This window comes from Alosa alosa, chromosome 15 (assembly GCF_017589495.1).
Source record: "Alosa alosa isolate M-15738 ecotype Scorff River chromosome 15, AALO_Geno_1.1, whole genome shotgun sequence".
Lineage (NCBI taxonomy): Eukaryota > Metazoa > Chordata > Actinopteri > Clupeiformes > Clupeidae > Alosa > Alosa alosa.
In genome coordinates, this window is record NC_063203.1 from 23,426,594 (window position 1) to 23,440,716 (window position 14,123).

General features: G+C 44.0%; 1 protein-coding gene across 1 annotated transcript; it reads left to right on the forward strand.

Moving 5' to 3' along the window:
- On the forward strand, window positions 1-12,458 carry si:ch211-136a13.1 (HHIP-like protein 1; the record flags this gene model as incomplete). The annotated part of the gene is given in 8 exon segments (XM_048263838.1): window positions 1-22; window positions 537-680; window positions 6,654-6,982; window positions 7,722-7,848; window positions 8,145-8,290; window positions 8,991-9,072; window positions 9,724-9,806; window positions 10,031-12,458. Coding segments are annotated over 8 exon segments (1,910 nt in total), but the record flags the coding sequence as incomplete, so codon positions are not given.
- Window positions 12,459-14,123: the final 1,665 nt, after the last annotated feature.

Sequence of the window (14,123 nt, forward strand, 5' to 3'; positions counted from 1 at the left end):
TGCTGGACCACACCTCGGAGAGGTAGGAAGGGACCAGATGTTGGAAAATACATCAAAATATGTTATTAAATAAAATAAAATGAAACCTAATTGTAAGTCTATCAAAATAAAATACAATACTGTATACAGTAGCCAGTCCATGTATCGAATCAAATGTATTTTTGCATTTTGAAAATACTCAAAATACTTTTTTCAAGGGATCACTTCACAAGGGGAAACCTTCCATGTATCAGAAATACTGCCCATCCCCTGGTAGGGACACAAACACAGTGATACAAAGGCGTGCGTTGACCTAACGCCAATCTACAACTTTAGATGTAACAGGAGGCATTCTGGGTGTGTATTAACTGGGAAAGAGACAACAAGTCAGTGTACCGTCAAAATGAGATTGAAGTTGTTATTTTACGTAACATAGAGAGACGGCATAGTGTTTCTTTAACGTCCAATGTCTTTCAACAGAGCCTGGGTGTTTCTAGTTGTGGCAGGAATGTAACTACTGGACTAAATCCCAACTGGACTTTTGTTCTGGCGTGTAGAGTTCTTCTGGAGGTTAGAGAGCCAGCGTCCAATCACAATGGCGGCCAGCTTCTCTTCGGACATGACGGCTATCTCTACATCTTCACTGGAGATGGTGGGAGAGCCGGCGACCCCTTTGGCAAATTCGGCAACTCTCAGAACAAGTAAGTCCCATTTTCCCCACCATTTACCCCAACTGTCCACCGCAATAAATCATCTGCTCAGCAAGACATGGCAATTATTTCAACAGCTCAGGGCACTGGAGAGATGACAAGTTGATTACTAACTGCTGCTGCGCTAGTTTGTGGTGGGCTGTGTGGTGTGTGTGTGTTTCCCCCCCTCCCCTCGGTCATTTAAAAGGGAATGTGCTATCGATCATAGCCTTGATGGCTGGACGTCTTCACATGGAATGACATCACTTGTTTATCCTGAGAGCTATAGATGAGTACATCTGAGGCTTGTGGGCATGCTCAGTCCCTTCTGTGTATCTGACTCATCTCACACACAGAAAACTGCTTTTCTGCTGCACCGTCCACTGTGCAGTGGGGTTCTACAGGCTGTCTGGGGTTGACTAATGCACATTAGTCAAATGAGCGTTGTCAAGAAATGTATGTCGGAAGAGGTTAACACTGCGGAAAATTCAGTGAAGTCTGGGTTAAAATGCCCCCTGAGAAGAAAAAGAACATTTTAAGTGGCATAATAAATGAAAAACATCTATCTATTCATGCCAACATCATCAATCCACTTATAGATAAAATAGTTTTATTTCATTTTAAAGATTTATAAGGCTAAACTTTCTGCCTTCTATGTGTTCCAGATACAGATCCAGATACTGATTAAGTCAGTAACCATGTTTTCTCTGAATGATCTGTCAGGCTGATGTTAAACAACTATGACTCAAGTATTGAGTTCTGTCTATCTATTTCAGTGTCCATGGTTGTTTATATTGGACATACAACATGTATACTGGACGTATCACACTTACATGTCAGTACAGACTGGCTCTCAAATGGAGCTGCAGTACTTCACTTCAGTACTATGACATGGAGAAAGCTGCAATGGCGATCTTGTTTCTGACCAGTATAAACAGCAACATGTGACCTTTGCTCAGTGGCATCCTACTGCAGCAGTCCAGCAGACATTTGGCCGTGTGGGGACAGCCCAGGGACGGGCCAACCAGACAGCCACACACTGGCTCAAAATATTAACATTGGCACGGCTCCGCAGACTTCCCCTCTTGGACACCACTGGACATAACAGTGCCCAGTTGAACCTACAGGGTGGCACCGTGCCAGGCAGAACCCAGTGCCCAGACCCGCTGAAGGGACGCTCCTCGTTTACTTACGCCACAAGATGGCCGCCGCCTCAGCTGAGCCCATCACACACCCAGGAACGTGCTGAAAATCAGTTTTTTACTGAGTCAGACCCGTTTTAAACTGTAACTTTGTTACTTTTAATACTTTCCTGTATAATAAATATGAAATGAAATAAAATGAAATGAAACACCCAGCACAGAAGGAGAGAACAGAGTGAGAGCAGAGCTGAAGGGGACACGACCTGGCAGACACACTGCTGAAGGGGCTGCCTTGGCAGAATGCTGCTCTTGGGGCGATTCTGCGTTCCTGGCAAAGAACTCTGTCCTCCTGCTGTGGTGACCATGATTTGTTCAAGTAAGATTTGTTCCTGGACCAACATTCTAGGGGTCCTGGACCAACAACTCTTTAACCAATGCTGCTCTTGGGATATCATCAATGTGAGTCTTCTGCTTCTCCCATTGCCATTTTGTTCCCTCCAGAAACAACCAGTGGATCACCAAGAACTCTGTCCTTGCATCTGGAAAATGAATAAAGTATTCCGAAAGCTGAATATATGCACCTTAGATTTTTTTATTTTCGTTTTAGTTGACTTGGTTCCATGTTTGTCTAATGTTAGCTGCCAGGCTAGGGACCATACATTTACTGTAATACATTAGCTTCCTAATAGGTAATTCAGTGGCTATGCATCTTTTAAATAACTTATTTTGAAGGGATACAGTAGTTGAAGTACCTTTATTGAGATACAAGTTGGTGATCCACTGGTTGTTTCTGGAGGGAAATTTCAAAATGGCAATGGGAGAAGCAGAAGACTCACATTGATGACATCACAAGGCTGTGATTGGTTAAAGAGTTGTTGGTCCAGGACCGTCTTTAGAATGTTGGTCCAGGAACAACTCTTACTTGAACAAATCACGGTCACCGCGCAGTAACCCAGGAGATCACCTCTCATCCTCTGGTAGTACTTATTTTTGTAGTATTCATTGTTGCCTAGGTCTCCTCTGCATAGTATTATCTATTGTAGCAGTATTTATTTTTACTTAAGATCTCCTTTGCATTGTAGCTTGAATGTTATTCCTCATTTTGTAAGTCGCTTTGGATAAAAGCGTCTGCTAAATGAGTAAATGTACATGTAAATAAATGGAGTGCTCGGGGTGGAGAGAGTCCCTGGAGTGGTTTGGGTTTGCGGCCAAACTGGAGCGCTCCTCTGCATAATGAGCCAGTGGTAATATTGGACTCCTGGTGAATCTGCACAAATATGTTTGTCCCAATGAGCCATGACAAGCACTTTCATTCTGTTAGGCAACCATTTTGATCATTTAAAACTGTAATGAGGGAAATAAGAAGTAAAATGAAGTGTTACAGGAGACCCTCATAGAACATAATGACCAACAGTATTATCATTGGGGGGTTCCAAGATATTCTTTCAAAAGGTCCACAGTTTCTAGCAGCACCTCGGATACAAACATTTTTTTTTTAATGTTAAATCAAATGACTGACAAGACAAGAATGGCACTTGCAGCCACGTCTTCTGTTGGAGCCGACACGATAAAAACAGCCTGTTTCCCAGCCAGCGTACGCCACTTACGGCCCAGTTCATGTGACACGGTCTGTCCAGGCAAATCGTCAGTTGTGCTAAACCCAGCATCCCTCTGGATCCCTGTCCTGGGTACTTTTCTTTTATGGACAGAGGAGGATTCCACTCTCACTCTTTTTATGTTCTCTCTACCTGTTGTTTCAGAGTTTAGAGTTTAGCTATTGGCATACGGTACATCCCTAAGTAGTCTTTCAAAAAGTGCAGTATATAACAACACACACACACACACACACACAGTGCATTATAGCACGTCTTACATCCCAACAGTTGTGGGTCTGTCAGATGAGTTATTTTTGCCCACCGTATATGTGATTTTCATAGAGCTGGTACTTTAACTAATCCTGTCACTCAGAGAAGAACTGGGTGAAACGTCATGATGTGGACGGCAGGAAGTGAAGGCAGTTGTGCATGTGGTCCCCAGGGGAAGTGGCATGCAGTGGAGAGAGTAAGGCGTTTTTGACAGGCACTGACAGAGACAGCCCCTGCAGCCCAGCCAAGCCAAGGCTAATATTGACACAGGGGCATTGTGGGATGCATGCTGGCATAGCGAAGAGAGAGAGAGAGCGAGGAAAGGGGGGGTGTCACACTCCATAATACTCATCCACCCACATATACTCTCACGAGTGACGTGGTATACAGGGCCTGCACGCATATATACACATTTACACACACATATGCACACATATTCCCACATGTGCGCACACACGCACACACACACACACACACACACACACACACACTTACAAGGGACCTACAATTCACTGTGATAGAACACACATTCTCTACAGATAAGTAAACTAGGCACAAAACACACACACACACACACACACACACACACACACATACAGTGAACTGCCCTTGCAGCAAAACACACACACACACACACACACACACACACACACACACACACTCATGGCTGTTGTCCGACTATCCATGAAAAATGAATAGCTCTGTTCTCCTCCAGACGTTCCCATGTGGCTGTAAAGAGACTCCAGAGAGCTTTATTTGGATTCATTTGCCAACCACCAACTTGTAAAAAACAAATTTACACCCACTGCATTGTAATCCATTGGGCTTGGCAATGGGCTCTCCCTATTTAAACTCTCATCAGCTTCACATTGTCCTTATAATTCAGCCCACACTGTACCAAGACAGATGGCCGGCTCATTCACACATCTTCACTTTCCAGCCCGTTACATGGACATTGTTCACATCCTCAGTGTACAATTCCAAAGTCCTCTGTTCACGGCGGTTAACACCAAAGTGGACCTTGAGTGCTTTAATGGGTTATGTTTAATGTGTCACCCAGTTGTTGATCTCAAGGCCGTTCAGCAGCGACGCTAATTGTAAGTTTGAGCTGTGTGCCTAGAGACAGAGGCGTCATACACATTTCTTTAATGGACGTTCTTGCTCACTGCCAAGCACTTTACATAAGTGAGAGAAAGTGGGGCACACACACACACAAGGGGGCACACACACACACATACACACACACACACACACACACACACACACACCACCACATAAAGGGTTCAGAGAGTACAACAGATTGTTGCCAGATTGTTTGTTGCAACTGATGTTGTTTTTCACACAAACACTAATGATCTTAAGAGAACATCTTACATTTCATATGTCTTTATGCCATGTGTGCATGTGTGTGTGCTGATGTGTGTCTGTGTGTATGTGCATGTGTGTGTGCTGATGTGTGGATGCATGTGCAGAGTCTTTGTATGAGTGTGTGTGTGTATGCAATGTGTATAGTATGTGTATATGTGTATACATACAGTATAGTACCCAAGACAAAATAAACAAACAGAAATGATAATAATGATAATAAATTAGCAGAGACATGAGTGGAATCATTCACTATTTAAAAAGCAATTTTATATAAGTGGGTCTTTAGACTAGAGTTGAAAACAGCCACAGATGGTGCAGATTTAATGTTATAAGGGAGGCTGTTCCAAAGCTTGGGTGCTCTAACAGCACATGATCGGTCACCCCTAGTTGACAGTTTACTTTCTGGAACAACTAAAAGTCCCAGGCTGGAGGATCTGAGGGGCCGAGCTGGACAGTAGGGGGTTAATAAATCTGTTAAATAGTCAGGTGCCAAACCATGTGATGCTTTATAGGTAATAAGGAGGATTTTTAAATCAATCCTAAAACTCACTGGCAACCAGTGAAGATTGGCCAGAACTGGGGCTATGTGTTGATGCTGCTGAATTCTGAACAGTTTGTAAACGAGAGATGGAATGACGATTTAAACAGGTGAATAAGGCGTTGCAGTAATCAAGTCTAGATGAGACAAATGCATGTAAAATTCTCTCTGTGTCCTTTAAAGAAAGCATTGATCTGATTTTGGAAATGTTTCTCAGTTGATAATAACAGGACTGCACAAGGAGTTTTACATGTTGGTCAAATTTTAAATCTGTATCAAATAAAACCCCTAAGTTTCTAGAAGTAGTCTTGTTATTTGAGGCTAAATGTCCAAGAAAAGTCTTAGCTTGATTATAGACTTTGTCAGGGCCAATGAAAAGGACTTCTGTTTTGTCAGAGTTAAGCTGTAGGAAATTCTGAGACATCCAGTCTTTCACATCAGCTATGCAATCCTGCAGTACAGTTAGCTTGTTAAGCATGTTTGGTTTGACTGAGAGGTACAGCTGTGTGTCATCAGCATAGCAGTGAAATTATATGTTATGGCGGTGAATTATGTGGCCTAGAGGTAACATATACAGGGAAAACAATATTGGTCCTAAAATTGAACCTTGGGGAACACCGCAAGTAATAGCTGAGGTAGAGGAAGTAAAATTACCTATTGAAACAAAAAATGTCCTGTTGGACAAATAGGATATGAACCAGTCCAAAGCAGGACCCGTTATGCCAACCCATTCTCTTAGTCTTCTAATTAAAATAGCATGATCAATGGTATCAAAAGCAGCGGTGAGATCCAGCAACACCAAAACAGAGTGCTCACCAGAATCAGCTGCCATTAGTAGATCATTGGTTACCCTGATAAGAGCAGTTTCAGTGCTATGCATGTGTACTGTATGCGTGTGAAAATGTGTGTGTGTGTGTGTGTGTGTAGGGTAAAAAGAGAGAGAGATAGAAAAGCAGAGGCCATAACCAATTGGAAGCTTAAAAGAGGCAGACATCCAGACCTAACACCCGCCTGATGCTGATGCTCCCACTATCTTCCAGACTCACTCTCTGCCACTGGTTCACTTCTGCAGGTCAGCCCTCTTGGGAAAAGTGCTTCGGGTGGACGTGGACAACAACGACGACGGCGCCCCCTACAGCATCCCCTCGGACAACCCCTTCCTGGGGGAGAAGGGCGCGCGCCCCGAGGTCTACGCCTACGGCGTACGCAACATGTGGCGCTGCTCCATCGACCGCGGCGACCCCATCACGGGGCAAGGGAGAGGACGCCTGTTTTGCGGGGACGTGGGCCAGAACAAGTTCGAGGAGGTGGACATCATCGCCAAGGGAGGCAACTACGGCTGGAGGGCCAAGGAGGGGTTCTCCTGTTACGATAAGAGGCTCTGTCTCAACTCCTCACTCGGTGAGAACACTTAACCTCTCTTGACCTTGACTTGACCGTCACGGGTAACTTAGCCAGCGAATCGTGTGACACTGACCACTCACATCAATCAAAGACACTGCTTCCATGCTTAAAAAGTATGAATTCTGTGTGTGAGCAATCATCTAGCTGATTAAAGCAGTCGTTCATACACAATAATACCCAGATTTACATCCACAATAGAAGATATAACTACACAACAAAGACATGAAAAAAGGTTCCAGAGGTTTCAATTCCGACATGTATTCTCATTTTATATCACTTTCACTCTATTGCAAACAATGGAGTGCAATATATAGCGGGGGCAGCCGTGGCCTACTGGTTAGCACAGTAGGAACGGTTGAAGTGCCCTTGAGCAAGGCCCCTAACCCCTCACTGCTTCCCGAGCACCGCTGTAGCAGGCAGCTCACTGCGTCGGAATTAGTGTGTGCTTGATCTCACTGTGTGTTCACTGTGTGCTGAGTGTGTTTCACTAATTCACGGATTGGGATAAATGCAGAGACCAAATTTCCCTCACGGGATCAAAAGAGTATATATACTTATACTTATACTTACTTAAACACATGTTCTCCCTGATGATGAACTAGCTTCCAGTGTTCGAGGTTAAATTGAGGTTCAACTAAAAGGCCAGCAGTTAGCAGGGCTGTCTGACATCTTTTCTATTATTTTATTCATGTTTGATTCCTGTTTATTTTTGTCATTTTGAACCCTCTCTCCTTAGATGACATCCTCCCTATTTTCGCCTACCCACACAAGCTGGGCAAATCTGTGACTGGGGGCTATGTCTACCGAGGGTGCCAGATGCCCAATCTAAATGGCCGATACATCTTTGGCGATTTCATGAGTGGGTCTGTACTTTGAAACTCCCAACATGTACATGTACAAAGTACAAAAGTACAAAACCAAAACATTATAATAGATATAGAGAAAGGGAAAACTCATTTAACTTATACATGTTTTTGTACAAGTACAAACCCCAAACTTAAAGAAGATATTTCATATCTGTGGCACCACAACATCTAACCATAGGATCTGATGTCATTCACAACTATCACATTAAATGCAGTGTGTGTGTGTGTGTGTGTGTGTGTGTGTGTGTGTGTGTGTGTGTGTGTGTGTGTGTGTGTGTGTGTGTCCGCACCAGGCGTCTGATGTCTCTAAGGGAGAATCTCAATACAGGGAAATGGGACTACACAGAGGTCTGCATGGGCAGTGACAAGACCTGCAGCTTCCCCAAGCTCATCAACAGCTACTACAAGTATATCATCTCCTTCGCCGAGGACGAGGCCGGTAATCCAGAGCGCTACATCTCTCCCTCCCTCCCTCCCTCTCTCTCTCTCTCTCTCTCTCTCTCTTTCTCTCTTTCTCTCTCTTTCTTCCTTTCTTTGTCCTTCTCTCTCTTTCTCACAAATTGCAGATTTGACAAGAAAATGCCATTACAAGGCCCAGAGTGTTTTCTGTGGGGGATAAGATGCCAATATCTGCCCATGTCGACTCCAGCGCATGAATATTTTAGTGTGTAAGAGAAGCGGGGTGGGGGGGGGATTTCCTCTGTTTTGAGCAGAAAGATGAAGAGTCACTAATTAAAGTCTGCTTTCCTGTTTCCTGTGATGCCTGAAGCACTTCTGAGGGTGTATAGAGAACCTGTCTCATTTGTAGACTGTAAACTAAGGAGTTTGTCTACTTTGCGTTTCATCACAAAACTCCTTTTTCACGAAAAGTTTTAAAAATATCCAAAGGTTTCAGATTTGAAGGCTCTGTTTGCATAGTTTTGAAGTTGTCAAACCAGCAATTGATTGAGTGAATGATTCTTTTTATGGAGTCTGTCAGCTTTTGAAGGTATACTTGTATTATTGTTTAAGGAATGTTCCAAACCCAGTCTTTCTGAGCAGCATCTTCTCGGGTTATTTGTCTAGTTTGATGAATCTGCTGATAATTGATTGAGTCTGATGACTCTGAATCTGCTGCTGATTACTCCGGTCTGTTTTAGGGGAGCTGTACTTCTTGGCCACCGGGGTCCCTAGTGCCCATTCCCGTGCCGGAGTTGTCTATAAGATAGTGGACCCATCCAGGTATGGACCATGCACCGAACTTTCACAACGTACAGAGAAATGTGTTATGACTGGAAATACAGTGGACTGCATATGATACATTGGTTACACATTATTTGACAGTATCTACATAAGAGTGACATGACACTGTCATGAACCTGTCATAAATATTATAAACGCTTCTGTTAATAACGCTCTGTTATTAAGTGTCATTCGTTTTGACAAGTTAGGCTTAGGGTTAGGGTTAGGGTTATGGTTAGGGTTCATGTGTCATGTCACTCTTATGTAGATACCGTCAAGTAAAGTGTTACCGATACATTTTGCATTGGAATGTAACTGGAGTTACGGTTTGTTAAAACTTTTTATTGATATATATACTGATTAGTGTGTCTAATATAACCAAAGGTTGTTCACCCACAAGGAATGTGTCATGTCAAATAAATGGGGTCACTACGCTGAAAATAATGAAAAAAAAAAAAAGATCTTTATTAGAAAAAAAGGTCACAATTTGTTTTATACTGTAAGACCTGTGTCAGTTTTTATATGACATGCCTTTTCTATATAGTTTCAGCTTTGTTACCTGACAGAGGATGTGCAGATTTGGGAGCTGTGCAGTACTTGCACTAGACGTGTTGTGATGTGTGCGTGTGCTTTTTTCCATCTCCCATATAGGAGAGCTCCTCCAGGCAAGTGCCACTATAAGCCCACCCCTGTCCAGATAAAGGGCAAGCTGATTCCCTTCCACCCCAAGGAGGGTAAGCACCAATCAAAACACACACTAATCACACTAATTACCCTGTTTCTGTCTCTCTCTCTCTCTCTCTCTCTCTCTCTCTCTCTCTCTCTCTCTTCCAGGCGGTTTTTACTCACCACTGTTGCTGGAGCAGCGGGCCCTGATTAGTTTTATTTTGTTTTGCTCTTTTCTGCTCTAAAACTACAGTGATATCGCAGGCTGCTAATTAACATTGTTTCTTTGCAGAGTTTGTGATTGACAAGAAGCCAACAACCACAGCGCCTCCTCTGACCACTAAGCCTGTAACAACACGACCTCAAACCACAACGGCCCGTCCTGCTGCCGCTAGAACCCCCAAGAGGCCTTCATCCGCTGGGGGTCCGAGGACCACGCCGAGACCCGTCACCACTCCACCCCTAACCACCACAAGAGGACCACGGACCTCGCCACCCCCGGCTCGGAGTGTCACGACCCCTCGGCCACATTACGGCACCACTACTGCGAGATCTGGACATATGCCAAATGTTCCTCTCACGAGACCCACTCCAACACCTAGAGCACGGGTCACTGCAAGCCCCAGGCCCAGAACTGTCCCCACTGCTAGGCCCCGGGCACCGCTCACCACCCCCTGGCCACACTCAACCTCCAGGCCACCCCAGCCCACAGCCAGTCCGAACATCAGAACCACCCCCCGGCCACCGTACTGGACACCTGCCCCGAAGCCCACCTCCAAAGCCCAGGGACCCAACTTCACCCTGTCCAAGTCATCTGGGAAGGGTCAGAGCCAGGATGGCCGGGTCGAAAAGGAGGGGGAGAACCAGGTCCAGAAACCGCGGCGCCGAGGCAATAAGCAGCGCAAGAACGGCCGGCGCCGGTCTCGGTCCGGTCGGGTGAGGCTGATCAGTGAGGCCGGGGACCAGCACACGGACCGTGGGCGCGTGGAGATCTTTGTGCGTGGGGAATGGGGCACGGTGTGTGACGACCTGTTCGACAGCAAGGCAGCCGCCGTGGTGTGCCAGCAGCTAGGATTCCCGTACGCACTGCGCGTTGCCAAACGGGCAGAGCTTGGCGCGGCCGCTGCCGACGTGCGTATCCTGCTGGACGATGTGGAGTGCGACGGCACCGAGAAGACGCTGCTGGACTGCCGACACGCCCGCGTGGGCAAGAACAACTGCTCACACCAGGAGGACGTCGGCGTGGTGTGTGGGCACAGCGAACAGTAGCCTGCCGGCGCTGGGGGGCGGAAGTGGGCAAGGGGTAGTCTGGGGCAAAAGACTACAACAGTGCTGGATTTCTAGATGTACCTGCCCAAGATGTGGCTGTGGAGAAAGGAGAAACTGTTGCTGTAGACTTTAGATGCAATATCGTTCGTTGTTTGTTTGTTTGTTTGTTTGTTTGTTTGTTTCAAAGGATCAGGGTCAATGGCAGAACACTGCTGTGATACTCGGGCCTAAATGGGCTATGTATGGAAGTTTAGTAGTCCTGAACACACCATTGCGTCCATGATTCCACTGGCTTTGCGTGTATTCAATACAGCGCCTCTTCAGGTAAAACCTTCAGGTGGTAATAGGTTAGCATGCCTTCAAATGACTTCAAAATGGTTATTTTTTCACATTCTGTTGCTATTTCTAGGTTCTATTAGAACATTTCAAACTACAAAGTCTACACAAGTATTCCTCACAGATTCCTTTCTGTAGTAGATCTCGGCTGTCCGGCCCACACCACAGCACACCTGGTGTGCTCTTAGCTTGTCTTGAAATCGAATATGTACACAGTGCACCTTCTCTGTCCAATTGTTTAAAGCCCACACTAAATCACCCTTACAAACCTGGCCTCATTCTATTTCAAGTCAACTCCAACTTTAAGCAACATTTCATTTTTTAATTCAAATATAACCAGTTGTTGAAATGATGCGGAATAGGAAGCCCAATAAATTGGTGCATGCATTGCTTGTAAAACTGTCGCCATGTCTCAAGAGCTCCGCCTGAGGTGTTGATCATCTCTTTATTTTGGGCTCTGTGAGTTATGTTACATCTTGGCTCAACCACACAGTACTTTAACTCTCTTGGGCGTTTAACCAGCTGTACAATTAATTTACACACACACACAGACACACACACACACACGCACGCACACACACACACACACACACACACACACACACACACACACACACACACACACACACACACACACACAGAGAGAGAGAGAGAGCTGTGTTTATTGGCCTTGAGAACACAGACTGTGCACATCTGTGTATTAGGGTCATGTGAGGTAGTTTGATATTAAATGCTCATGTTTTAAGTTCAATTCAGTGATCCTCGAGTGGAGGACAACAATGTATTGCGATGTAGTCAAACAGAGAGGAGAACTGTGCAATTATGCCCCCTGGTGGCAATGAGATGCAAGTTGATTTATAGTTGGTGTCAATCATGGGAATGATTTGCCATCCTTATAACCCAAACAATGCAAAGGTGTGTTTTTATCTGTTTGTTTGTTTTTAAAGTCTTGAAAATATTTTTTCTATGAATTTAGTACCCATTATGAACCCAAGCTTATGTACATTTTACATTTCTAAAAGGATTTTATTATTAAATGAAATGCTGGACATTCTTTGATTTGTTGTGAAAAAAGAGAATGTGTGTATAAATAAACATGGAATATGTGTCCCCAACTAAGATCGTCTTTATAGAGTTTATTATTGTCTTCCATGCATTATGTAACGTAACATTATTGTGTGTTCATTGTGGTAAAGTGGCCACAACCATTTAACCCAATTCGTGAATTAGTGAAGTGAAGCGCACACTAATCCCGGCGCAGTGAGCTGCCTGCAACAACAGCGCTCGGGGAGCAGTGATGGGTTTGGTGCCTTGCTCAAGAGCACTTCAGCCGCGCCTACTGGTCGGGGTTCGAACCGGCAACCCTCCGGTTCCAAGTCCGAGCCCATTATAAATGCATTCTTCAGCAACCAAAACACACACTTGCATCAATCATTTTTTGGATGCATGTCAATTTTGGGGAAGTTTAACCTAAAACCTAAATATGGAAATCCTAATGTGGTTTTAGTTCTGGAGTGATCTATTTTCTTCCATAAAGTTCCAAGGTCCTGTTCAGTTGTCAAATCCATCAATCTTTTGCGACTGTGCTTCTGACATTCTGCTTGAACCCCGATAATTGCCGCTGGCAGCTATGTTTTACTTTATCACTTAATATTAAAATAAAGTGGCAAGCTTGGCTGACATCAAATGTTTTGTCTGGGCTCACCCAGGGCTAGGTACTATTTCATATAGTAACATTAACCTGATAGTGTTGGCCTCAAACACGTTAATTTGCTAAAAACAACTACATGAGGCACCTTTAAAGCTGTTTTACATGATGACCAATACAGAAGAATATTAATCTTTAACAGGCGACCATTCAGCCAGTAGTTATTTCACTTAGATATAATTACTGTGCATTGAGTGTTTAACAATGGTTTCATGAACACTACAGTAAGTAACTTCTGACTAATGTCAGTCAGGATGTCAAACATGCACCTAATGGACTCTGGGTAGAGCATGTAGATTGGGATTTTGATCAAACAGTAATGTTGCAATGTCACCCCCTGGTGTTTAAAAGTACTCATTAAATATCCTTTGAGAATGAATAAATAAAAATCTAGTGGTCACTGGTAGTTTGGTTCACACACTATTCAAGGTATTAACACAGGGTTTTAGAGCTCTGCCTGACAAAAGGGCCAGTTAGTGCCTGTGTGTACAGATACGATTGCAAATCTGGTGCTCAAGTAAATCATAGAGGCACAACCCCATGTTAATACTTTATATATACACATGTTCAATCCACTGTGTTGTTTAAACTCATTATGAGTGAACATAGGCCTAATGACTTGAAACATTTTTATCTCGTTCAAGGCAGAGGGAATGCTTCTCACCTGATCATCTCAAAAACTGACGAGGCCCTGACAGACCTAGACAATTTTACAGATGCACATTCAATTCAAATCCAAGGGTGCAAATGTTTCTTCATTATTAACTTACATGCTGTAAATCTGTTCAAATGTCAAATAGCCCACTCGGTAAGCTGTGTGAATTTCTTGATAACACTGCTTGCTTACATCATGGAAATAATTTAATTGCAGATGCAGTACTTGGGGTTTTTATATATTAGGTTTTAATGTTGCAAATAGCCGTAAAGTCATGAAGCAATAACCATGCTCAAACTTCAGATAGACACCATCATGATAAGCTGTGTCAACCATGCAGGCCATAAATGTTATGAAATAAGGTAAGTAAAGGGGAAAAAAAGTCAATACAGTTAATCCTTCTCTCCGCTGCATCAG